The sequence below is a fragment of the Canis aureus genome, chromosome 29 (genome assembly GCF_053574225.1).
Source record: "Canis aureus isolate CA01 chromosome 29, VMU_Caureus_v.1.0, whole genome shotgun sequence".
In the NCBI taxonomy this organism is placed as follows: domain Eukaryota; kingdom Metazoa; phylum Chordata; class Mammalia; order Carnivora; family Canidae; genus Canis; species Canis aureus.
Genome location: NC_135639.1, coordinates 4,334,275 through 4,346,590, shown reverse-complemented (window position 1 = coordinate 4,346,590; position 12,316 = coordinate 4,334,275). Strand labels below are relative to the sequence as shown.

The window sequence follows — 12,316 nt, the reverse complement described above, 5'->3', positions numbered from 1 at the left end:
ATAAGGACACAGGCATTGATAGGTGGACCTTATGGATGCTGTCCTGGTTGAACTGAATGAGTCAAGTCTTTCCCTGTCCCCAGAGATCCATCCAGGGCCTTTCTGGACTGTATTTATTTAACAACGTAGTAGGTACTCATGAACCCACTATCCAGCTGAAAAACCAAACTTTTGCCAGTAACGTACATCTATCCGGGTGCTCTCCCAAGATACAACCACTACCCTGGACCTGTGTTTTTGACGTCTTTGCTTTTTTTAAAAAACAGCATATTGAGATACAATTCACAATCCATTCAATTCACCTTTTTAAAGGGTATAAGTCAGTGAATTTTAATACATGTGCAGAGTTGCGCAACATCACCACTATTTAACTCCAGATCATTTCCATCACCCCTAAAAGAAACCCCATACCCACAAATAGCCACCAGTCCCCAGCCCTTCCTCCTTCAGCTTCTGCGACCACTAATCTACTTTCTGACTCTATGGATGTGCCTATTCTGGATCTTTCATGTCAATGAGATCATACATGCCTTTTGTGATCCAGTTCTTGCACTTAGCTTAATGCTTTCAGATTTTAACCATGTTGTATCAAGAATAGGTTCTTTTTTTTTTTTTCTTGACAATGAATATTCCCCCTGTACGGATGTACCACGTTTTGTTTACCGTTCACCAGTTGATGGATATTGGGTTTGTTTCCACTCTTGAGCTATTAGGAGTTATGGTGGAAACATCCACGTTCGAGTTCTTATATGGCTGTGTGTTTTCATTTCTCTTGGGTCGACACCTAGGGGTGGAATTGCTGGGCCATACCAGAGCTCTGGCTTGCACACTCATATAGCCGGGCATTTTGAAGAACCGCCAGACCTCCTTCCAAAGCAGCTGCCCAATTTGACATTCCCACCAGCAGCGTACAAGGGTTCCAGTTTCTCTACCAACACTTACTACTGCTGGTCTTTTTTAAAGCCGTCCTAGAGGCTGTGTTCTTTGCTTCTTGAGAAATCTTTTTATATCCAATGCGCTACTATTGGATATAAAAACTACTATTCCATTCTGCTTGCTTTTGAACCTTATATAAAGGGTGTCATTACAGTATATATTCTTCTGGGACTTGCTTTCTCCACTCAGAATGATGCTTTTGATGCTTTTCTACATTGATGCGTAGAGCTGCGGTTCATTCATCAGTGTTTCATTTTGTGCCACTGCACACGCTATGTACATCCTGCATCCGTTTATGCATCCCTTCTCCTGGCATGGGGTTGATTCCACTTTATTATCTTAAAAATGGTACTACTGGTACATCCTCCTGCACATGAATAGAAAGTTCTCCAAAGAAACAAAATGCCGTGTTGGAGAGCGTGTGGCAATTTAAGTTACGAGATAGTTCCTAACTGCTTTGCAAAGTGGTTATGTTTTCCAAAGTGGACACGGGCTGTGTAGGAGAGAGATCCTTCCCTGATGTCCCTAGTATCATTAGGGACCCTCATGTTTGCTGAGTGACTAGGCGTGCATATGTATCATCCCTTCTTGGCTCTGCTTGGCATCCCTCTGATGCCTATGAGGTCGAGCGTCACTTCCTATATTTATAGATGGCACGTTTCCTCCATGCGAGGCACCTGGTCATGCTTTCCCCCATTTTGCTAGTGAGTTGTTTGTTCTTTTCGTGTTGACTTACAAGAATTCTTTGCGTATTCTTTATACTAAGCCTTCGTTGGTTTCAGGAACTGCAAATATCTTGGCACAGCATGTCTTTTCACTCCCTCGATGAGGTTTGTTGATGAAGTTCATTGTGTTAGAATCTGATGTCACAATCTTTGTGTTGTGGGTGGTTAGCTCTTTTGAGGCCTTGTTTACTGAGCCCTTCTTCCACCCCAAAATGAAAAGACATTTTCTTGTAAGGCTTTCACAGTTTCATTTTTGACTTTAAGTCTTAACCCATTCTGGGTTTACTTTTATGAAAATTCAAAGCTACCATTATATGGGAGGGCAGGTTGTGCACTGCCCAACCCCAGGAGTGCTGGACCATTCCTCTCAGCCCTGGTAGGGTGTGAGTCAGGGACCCAGCCCTTTTCCTATATGGAAAACCAATTTTTCCAGCTCCATTGATTTAATAGGGAGATTTCTTCCTTGCATCATGTCACTACTGTCCTGTATCAGAGTTCCAAATACATGTGTCTCAGTTTCTGGATTCCTTTGGTCAACAAGTATCAATGGGCATTCATATTTGTATCCGTATGGGATTTATTTGGTCAGATCAAGTATGCTAAGTGGTTTGAGGAGCAATTCTGCATCGTAGCATCAAACTGATAACAGCAAGTTATTTCCTATGAGACTTAAAATTGTATTTTATCCCTCAAGGATAAATGCTACCAGTATTGGCCAACGGAGGGCTCAGTGACTCACGGCGATATAACAATCGAAATAAAAAGCGATACACTTTCCGAAGCCATCAGCATACGGGACTTCCTGGTCACTTTCAATCAGGTATTGTTGCCAGAGCGCTTTAGGCTCTCAGGGACAGAAGGCCCTACGGCACCCCTCAGGGGCTGCTTGCCATCCTACCAGAATGTCTTGCTCCTTCAGCCTTTTCTAATTGGTCCGTTAGCATCAGCTGTCGGGGGGGCAGGAGGGTAGGAAGCTGTGTTATCAAGGGGCAGACCTCCTGGAACATTCGGACCTCCACGGTCGCCTGCCCCCTTGCTGGAGCACAGGGATGGGGGGACAGAGCGACCAACTCCAAGAGGCCATCAACGGCCGCCAACACCTCACTCAGGAGAAGTGGCGGGGGCCGGGGCAGGAGGAATAAAGTGTGTGGATGAAGCCCCAGAGGCCTCTCCAGGCTTTTTCAGAGCCTCTGGGACATGAGGGGTCCTGGCTTCTGAAGAAAGAGACGATCTTGTTCTCGCAAGCTGCCGAGAGTCCCGTAAAAGTGCCTGGCAGGCCCCAGCTGGGGGGTCCCAGGGCCATCCTCTGGAAATCCTGCTCCCTCTCAGAGGGAAGTCCTGCTAGCCTTCCGCTCTAGGGTGCGCATGGCCTACAGAGAGCCTGGTCAGGCCCCTAAGGCCAGCCAGGTGAGGACAGGCCCCAGGAGGACCCCAAGCCTTGGTCCAAGTCCCTGGGAGGGTGAGTGGGCCTGGGGCCTGTTCCTGTGACCGGGCGGCACCGAGATGCCCTTTCCTGCCCGCAGCCCCTGGCCCGCCAGGAGGAGCAGACCCGAGTGGTACGCCAGTTCCACTTCCACGGCTGGCCCGAGATCGGGATTCCAGCCGAGGGCAAAGGCATGATCGACCTCATCGCGGCCGTGCAGAAGCAGCAGCAACAGACGGGCAACCACCCCATCACGGTGCACTGCAGGTGAGCAGCCCTGGGCCCGGGGCGCCCCCTCCTGGTGGGGCACCTCCAGACTGCACGCCCCCCCCTTCCTGCTCCCAGCAGCGTGATTTCCCTAGACTGTGTTGTCAACTTTCCCTTACACAGATGGCTTTACATAACCACGTAAAGGTCACCCTCTTATATACATGCAGGACGCGTTGTGGGGGGAGGAGCCAGGAGATGACTCAAACCCACATTTCCTTGAGCTTTTGCAGTCATCCAAAAACCTGCCAAGCACGACTCAGACAAACCCATTCCCGAACTTCAACTGCTTGTCTTCACCATGAAAGACGGTTCTGGCTCCGGCTGATGTGCCCACCCCTCCCTGTTCTGTCCTCCGCTGGGCTTGAGGAATCGAGTCAGTGCTACAGCACATCCTCACGCAGGTGGATTTTCTGGAGCCAACTCGAGGATGTCCAGGCTGGGATGGCTACCAAAGGCCTGCAGCCCCACCCTGGCCCCAAGCTTCTCAGCCCAGCTCCCAAGTCAGGTGCAAGGGAGGCCACAGGAGGGATGTGCTCGGGGGAGTGCATGGAGACAGCTGGGCATCCCCACCAAGGACCTTGATAAGCAGCATTACAAGGGGGAAAGGTGAATCTGACCAAATCTAAAGAGGTGCCAGCTCGCCGTCCTGCACCGACCCAGTTCTGGTGATGCCAGTCCTGTCCCATGCCAGCAGGGGACCTGGGCCACCACGACAAAGCTCTTCCTAACAGGAGTTAGGGGGTATTTTCATTTTCTGGGGTGCTTATTTGCGTCTAAAGTTGCACTTCCATTTCTTTTTCCACACGTGGCTTCCACTTTTGGGTGATGGCCATTTGCTCCCACCCCACCCACCTCTTGCAGCCACCAGAGCCTGAGCTTAACTTGGAGGGTTTGGAACTCTTTGCCTGGGACCGGGGTGCACTTCTGGCCTGGCCTGCAGGTGGAGCACACGCCTGTTTTGGGTCCTCCGTAGGCGTCATTTATTTTTATTTATTTATCTTTTAATAAATTTATTTTTAATTGGTGTTCAATTTGCCAACATATAGAATAAGACCCAGTGCTCATCCCATCAAGTGCCCCCCTCAGTGCCCGTCACCCAGTCACCTCCACCCCCCACCCACCTCCCTTTCTACCACCCCTAGTTTGTTTCCCAGAGTTAGGAGTCTCTCATGTTCTGTCTCCCTCTCTGATATTTCCCACTCATTTTTTTCTCCTTTCCCTTTTATTCCCTTTCACTATTTTTTATATTCCCCAAATGAATGAGACCATATAATGTTTGTCCTTCATTTATAATAAACTAGAAATGAGTTCCTTCATGTTCTCCTTCCATGGGCCCAGACTGAGTTTAGGACCAGGAATGCAAAGGTGAACAAGATCCTACAAGGGCAGACGTGGGGACAGGTCATTGAAATAGGACAGGAGCCTTAGAATCAGCTCACACACGGGGCTCTGGGCCCTGAGGGCTCTCTGGAAGAAGCCAGACTGGTCGCTTGGCTCTCTGTAGGGTTTATCCTGTTTATCAAGAAAAATGGTCCTCTTACAGGGAGTAGAGCCAGATCTTCATGCTGGAAAGTGTCCCTTATCTAACCTTTCCTGGCGGCGACCGCCTTCTGTCCTAATATCACACCTTATGAACCAGCACCTCTCAGAAGGTGGTCCCTAGCACAGAAGGAGAGTCTAGACAGAGATGATCTCTCCCTAAGCCTGAACCAGGAGGGTTTGCATTTCTGACAAGTTCCCAGGCCATGCGGATGCTGCTGGTCCCGAGGACCCCACCCTGAGAACCACCGATCTACACAAGGAAGGAAGGAAATGGTTGCACTAGCTTGAAAGCATGTCACGGATCTTGATCCAACCCAAGAGAGACCTGTCCGCTGCGATTGGGCAAGGGTTTTAGGAATTTCACATTTGCTGACTCTTGCTCAACATAGGTGATCGTTAGAAATCCAAGCTTTGATCACTTTGGGTGATGATGGCTTCTGGGCCGATGTGTAGGGATGGGCTGCGGCCTGTCCCTTTCTCATGCCCCCCGGGGCGAGTCTGGTTGTCTGCATGAAGCACTTTTCCTCTGCAGTGCTGGAGCCGGGCGAACAGGTACCTTCATAGCACTCAGCAACATTTTGGAACGAGTCAAAGCCGAGGGCCTTTTAGACGTATTCCAAGCTGTGAAGAGTTTGCGACTTCAGAGACCACATATGGTGCAAACCCTGGTAAGAAACGCGGTGAGGAGGATGTTTGCGGAAGAACTGTCTCCTGTTGCATTTGGTGTCTGTCTCATGAAAGGAGCTCGAGGGTGTGGGGCCGGGGGGAGCTTCCCAAGGGCACAGGCTCGTGGCACTCTTTGCAGGGACACCGAATGGATCCGCTTCCTTCCTGGCTGGGGACTGTCCCCTGGGCAGGACACGGGGGAGGGGTGCACTCGTGACTTTAGACTGTAAGACCCCTTGGAAGATACACTGATGACTAGCTGTCTGTGTCAAGTGACTCTCCCATTCTCTTTCATTCTGTGACCAATACACACACTTTCTGGTGTGCAGAAGACATGCTTCCTCGCCAAACTTGGCAACTGTTCTACCCCTGTAGGTGCAATTTCAAAAGTGGTTAGAGCACAGCACTTTCTCCAGGCTTCCTATTTTGAGATCTGCCCTCCCTGTCCACTCGCTCTGCAAGCTCAGAGCATCCCGACTCAGCAGGCATAGAAGGCGGCAGGAGAGGCCTTCCACAACCTTCCCTTCCTGTTGCAGGGGAAGCCCGACCACTAGAATCCCCAGAGCAGAGAGCGGGGTTCGCCTCCTCCCGTCCAGGCTGTGCGGGAGCAGTTCTCACCCTGACGACACACTAGTCTGACTGGGAGGGTGTTCACATTCCCCCGTTGCCAGGGCGGGCAGCAGCATATTCAAAGCCTTCCCAGGGGGTCCCAAAGTGAAGACGGGTTTGAGAGCCACCATGAGTAAAGGAAACAGGGTACTCGCCAGCTCCCCACACCTCTGGACCCACATGCCCCTCTTGGGGCCGGCCCACGACTGTGGTGGACACCTGAGAGCAAAAAGGAAAGGGCGTGAGGCCTCCTCCACGCTCCTTAGAGCCCTGGTTCCCAGTGCAGACTATCTTTCTTGCTAAAGCCCTGGAAGATGCTAGAGAGGTCTTTCTAAAAGTGATGCCTGCCTCCTGAGAGCTGATACCTCCTAGGGGCATCACAAACTTGAATGACTTTGGGCATGGAAAAAACACAGGTGGACCCCTCCATGGAAGATTTTCTAGATCAAAATAATAATAATAGGAATGCCCTCCCGAAAATAGCCATTTTTAATTCTGAGCCAGACTCTTGCAGTTTCTTTGCTGACTGTTTTTCAGTCCACGACAGGCTCCCGCAGGCAGAGGGAGTGGCTTCGGTGCTGCCTAGCCCCCAGTTAAGTATAAAAGCCCAGCCATGGCATTCCTCTGATGCTTGGTCTTTGGGCTGCCACCCCAAATTGATGGCTGGCCCCCGTCCTTGTTCTGCAGACTTGAACAAGCTCCTTCCACTTTCTGGACTTCAGTTCCTTATCTGTGGGAAACGGGGTGATGGCACCTGCCCGTCGTTGACACGCACATCTGCTTGTGTGTGTCCGCCAGGGGCCCACGGGTGTCTGGCCCAGGGAGGCCCCAGCCCCTGGAGCAAAGAGCATCTCTTGTCCGGCTCAGCATACAAACACTTCCTTGCTTTTTAAGGGGCCTCGGCTCTCACAAATTCATCTGGTCTGGCCAACGTGTCCTATCTCCAAGAGCCTCTCCATCCGAGCGCCCTCCTGACTCAGCTCTCCTCTGGCCCACTGCCACCTCTCCCGCACCCCTCCCTGGGAAGCTGCCTGTGGGTGTCCTCTCGCTCGGCTCTGTACAATCTGGTCTGGTGGCACTTTGTAACGGAGCATTTATAACCTGACTTTGAAAGTCAGCATCTAGCTTTCTGCATCATCAGGGCTCCACTTACTTGGTGATTCAGGAAATAAATGGAGGAGAGTTAACCATTTAAGCATCATGATGTCTGGTGTCACATGCCAAGGAACCAGGTGCCTGACACGCATTGTTCTTATCTTGCCCTCACCGTATCCCTGTGCCTACTCTTACAAGGGACCTTCTGTTGTCACCTGCATGTGGGAGGTTAGGTCACCTGCCCAGGGTCTAAAGTGTCATAGTGAGATCCACCCCTGGCCTGCCTGCCATCGGCATCGGAGGGCTCACCTGCGACCCTCTATGCAGAGACCTAGCATTTGGCAGGGATATTTTGGAAGAGAGCACAGGGTGTGAGAAGGTAACAAGATAAGGAGGTGCTTGCTGACATGCACACTAGTTACCCTGCAGGTGGCCGCCCCAGCTCACAAACCAGTCCCTAGTTGCTGGCCATGCTGCAAGGCTCCTGGGATAGGCTTTAGGGCAACCGGCACTCCAAGGCTAAAAGTTTGTTGTTGCCCAGAAACATTTTCTGGAATGTTTGTGCCTTGATCAGAAATGTCTGTGACCTGAGGTGTGGCCCGTGTCAATCCCAATAAATCGCCAAAATACACGCCACTGATCACTGGCCACCAGTGATTCATACTCAAGACACAGCAGGGCTGGGTCCCAGCTCTTGTGTTTGCTGCTAAAACAGAGTGATTAATGGCATCTCCACTTCCTCCCTGATTGGAGCCACCTTCGATGTGTAGCTGAAGGAACCTTCAAAATAGAAGAACGTGGAGAAGTCAAGTCAAAAGCTCTTTGCCTATATGATACCTCATGAGTGTCGTGAAGATGTTTGCTTCTCTAAAGAGAGTCTATATATTTATTAAAACTTCCCTCCAAAAATTCACTTGTTTTCCTTCTGGGGATCTTGCCCCAGAAGGATCAAGGTCCTGATCAATGACCAGGTGGGGATCTTAGCAGCCAGTAGTGAGGACCCTGCAGTCCCTTCCTGGCTCCCCCGGTGACTTCCCTGTGGTCTCAAGACCACCTTCTGTCCATCTTTCCTTTCTCTGGAAAGACAAGCCCCATCCTCTGCTGCCCAGACTGACTGAGATGCTGGAAGGCCCAGGCAGGCCAGTGTTTGCCGTCTGTCCACCCAGAAGCCTTTAGGCTCTTGTTCAACGTGTATTTAGAGAAGAGGCCGAACCCACTGTGTTGGGAGAGAAGATGGGAAGGGTGGGAGGCCACACTTGGTCTCCCCTGTGCCCCAGGCCCCTCATACTAGGGCCCAACTGCCATGCATCACTCAGCCAACAAAGTTCCAGGATCCGCCAGTGACCAGACCCTTTTACTCGAGAGGCAGGTTGGCTGCCGTCTGTTGTTACTCAGACCTTCGGGGTCCGCTCCCCATCTGCTTGTGGATCATCATGCACACAGTTTTCCAAAATCTCTGACAGCTGCCATTGGCTCTGTCTCTTAACGTGTCTCCTTGTGGCGTGCCCATCATTGGCGGACAGGACAGGCCCGCGCGGCTGGACCTCCATCCACCCACCACCCAGGCTCCCCGCCTTCCCCCTCCAGGAGCCGCGGGGAGGCAAGAGTCAAATGATCTGCAGCAGCGTTTTAATGAGTTAAGGACCTTAGACAGATAGAAGGCAACAGTCTTCTGAATTTTAGTAAAATTTATATAAAACAATGTCCCCTTTTTAAAGTAAACGTAGCCTGGAGTTTCATCCTTTTTAACTTTCATGGATTACTTTTTTCCTATGTGGCTTATCTGAAGCCCAAAATTCTGGCTTTTCCCCATTTTCATTTCAAAAATAGCTTTAGGGGCACCGGGGTGGCCCAGTCGAGTGCCCGACTTATGGTTTTGGCTCAGGTCGTGATCTCAGGGTCGTGGGATCTCTTTCTCTCTACAATAAATAAATAAGCAAATCTTAAAAACAGCAACAAAAATCCAGCTATATTTGGAAATGTTTCTGGGCACAGAAAGTAAATTGAGTAACCTGTCAGATTGTTTTATGTCTTCTTTTAAAATGTTTCTCTTAATTAAATTAATGGGATTAAAAATATATATATATATATCATTTTAACATATTCTTGTTTTTTTTTCCAGGAACAGTATGAATTCTGCTACAAAGTGGTACAAGATTTTATTGATATATTTTCTGATTATGCTAATTTCAAATGAAAATTCCTGCCTTAAAATATTTTTTAATTTAATGGTCAGTATATTTTATAAAGATCATGTTAATTTATTTCATAGTTGACATTAATACCCGTCCTAATTTCTTTGTATATATTTTGTTATGCTTTAAAGGCCACCTGCTCTAAAGTCATTAAATCTTAAATACCCCTTTTAAAAACTGGAATAATGTATTAAGGTCAAATAATATCCCGTAAAATATATTTCTGCTAATATCAGTAAATATTTTAATTTTTGCGTTAGGTCCATCATAGCCTTTGATTTCACACATCCAGCGCCTCTAAATGTTAAAAATCTTAATATGCAACGTGTGCTTACGCAGAAGAGTAAACACAGAGCCCGCTGTTAAAGCGGTCGAGGACTCAAAAATCAGTTAAAAATTCTCTTTTCCTGACGCTGATTTTACAGCCCTGAGCAGAGGCATTTTGTGGAAGGGGAAATGTTCACGAAGATGCACTGTAAAGAGGGAATTCTGTGAAATCCTCCATCTCCTCTCATGTGGCTTATTTTTACATTTTTAAGATCACAGACTTTACAGCCTGAATCCAGGTCTAAAACACAATCGGCGTAGTTGGTGGCTGTAGAGTGACACTTAAACACGCGTTTACTCAAGGTCAGGTCCGCGCTGTCCCGGCTGGAGGAGGGGAGACGCAGTGCTGGTGGCGCGGTTCGCCCATGGCCGTGAGGATACAAAACCCGTTACTGGGCTGTGCTCCCAGGTAGCCACCTGCTGTCTTCTGAGAATGCAACCAATGGCATTTGTCACCCTCGCCTCCCACTCTGCCACCGCCGCCCGGCTGGTCCTGAGCGATCCTAGAGGCTCAACACAAACCACTCCCGGTTCCTAACTTCTGATAAAGCCAAACACCTGGCTCTCACAGCTGCAAGGAGCACACGCTTGGGGAGATGACCACAAGCAGTTACGCTTTAAACTTTCTGAGAAGCATTTTGGTATTAAAAAAAAAAAAAATCTTATAAAAGCTAAGATTGTTTGTAAGAAAAGTCTTAAAAATCTAGATTTATACAGTTTTTTTTAAAGTCCCAGTCCTCAATATTTAAATGAAAGAAAAAGAGAGAGAACTCCTTATGTCTAAAAGCTAACTTATTTTTGAATAGAAATACTACTGAGATCTCTGACACTGGGTAATAACGATCTCACTGCCAGACAGGATTGATTTGTGGGGCAAAAAGGAAAGGGAGGAAGGATGAATGTAGAAAAGTTTAATTTGTGACAGTGATCTTTCTATGGCCATTAGGTAGCAGATGAGCACAATATATATATATATATTTAAAAAAAGACACCTGTTCTAACTTACTAAAAGTGTTTAACACGTGCATTTGGGGTACATTTGTTTTTTTTTCTTTGCTTTTTAAAAGAAATAGAAAGGCCTTATTTGCCATTTCCACGAGAAGTGACTGCATCCTCCTATTGCACTGCTCATCCTGTGTCCATTCCTTGTGCACAATGCAAGCCCAGGGCTTGTTCCGTGCTGATAGCAGCCTCACGGTAGTCAAGCCTCTGCTGCCCCTCTGAGCCCCAGCCCCTGGGCGAGAGGAGGTGCCAGCTGGAAGGGCACGAGCACAACGTTGTGACCGCTGCCACCGCCGCCGGCCACATCCCTGGGCTGCACACGCACTGCTGAACGCACCCCTCTCTCCTTCCCGGTACAACGAGACTGCGTGGGGGTCGAGGAAGAAAATGGAGGGGACTTTGCAAGATGCACCACCGGTTGGTCCCATATGTTTTCATGATTAAAATCCCAAGTCTAAAGCCTTCCTTTGACTGAAGGAGAAGAGGGAGAACCAAGCTTTCATTCGGCACCAAACCCTAGAAACCGAGCCCGCTAGTTGTGATGAGGGTGACTAGTATTATGTCTGAGGGGTCAAAGTCAAAGTCCAGGCCATGGATTTGGGCCCATCCTAGGAGCCCTCATTAGAATCTGTCAGGCCTTTCAGTGGCCTACCTGGGCATCTCTTGGATGGTGATTAAGATCAACCTTTTCAGGGGAACGCGCCCCTGGGAATGCGCCCCATTTGTATGTTCTTCTGTCCCCTGTGGCTACTGCAGGCATCCTGGGACCCCCTGGGGCCCTTCCAGTTCTGGAAACAAAGCAGAAGCCACTATCCCTTGGAGGCACTTGCCTTTCTGAGGGTCTAGGATTTGTAGCCTCATGGCCTCTGCCCAGAACCCCCAGGTCCTGGGCGCCCTCCGTCCCAACAGTCTCTTTGGGCGCTTGGGGACCGGCTACCCTACTGTGCCACCCAGAAAGCTGACCTCTTCTTCCCCCTCAGTCAAAGTAGGTCCGTTGTACATAACAAGCAGTGCCACGCTGGTGGCACTGACGACGCCGACTTCCCTTCACGTTTTCATATGTTGCATGCGGTTGCATTCAAATGCCAAATAGCGATTAGGAGCCTACCGTTCTGATCGACAAGCTGTACGGTCACTGTGTGACTCACTTTACTGTTTCTCTCCTCGTGCTAGACGAATGAAGAATGCATACCAGTGTTTTAAAAAGTATTTTTATGTGTTTTTAAAAAACTTTTTAAAATGAGCCTGACATGTCTGTTTCAGCGTTCGGAGACATGGCCCATGTTATTTTTAAAAAATGTATGATTACTGATACTTTTGTTTAACTAAGTTGTGTTTAATTTATGTGCGGTCTTTATAATATATGTATGTATTCCCGTTTCAACTATCATGTTTTCTTTTATTACATCTATAATTTGATCTTGCTCTGATTATAATGCCAGTGAATGTTGCTGAATTCTTTGTATATGCAAATTGCAAGATCTAAAACATTCTGATGCAAGGATAAATCTTTACTTTGACTTCCA

General features: G+C 48.6%; 1 protein-coding gene across 9 annotated transcripts in view; it reads left to right on the top strand.

Annotated features, from left to right (window-relative positions):
* PTPRE (protein tyrosine phosphatase receptor type E) overlaps positions 1-12,316 on the top strand; it is a 158,328-nt gene extending 146,012 nt beyond the window's left edge. For all 9 annotated transcript variants that reach the window (XM_077877208.1, XM_077877209.1, XM_077877206.1 and 6 more), the window contains 4 exons: positions 2,356-2,481; positions 3,185-3,351; positions 5,429-5,564; positions 9,389-12,316. In XM_077877208.1, coding sequence (XP_077733334.1) covers positions 2,356-2,481; positions 3,185-3,351; positions 5,429-5,564; positions 9,389-9,463 — 504 coding nt within the window. In that variant the 3' untranslated portion in view covers positions 9,464-12,316. The remainder of the gene's footprint in view (positions 1-2,355; positions 2,482-3,184; positions 3,352-5,428; positions 5,565-9,388) is intronic.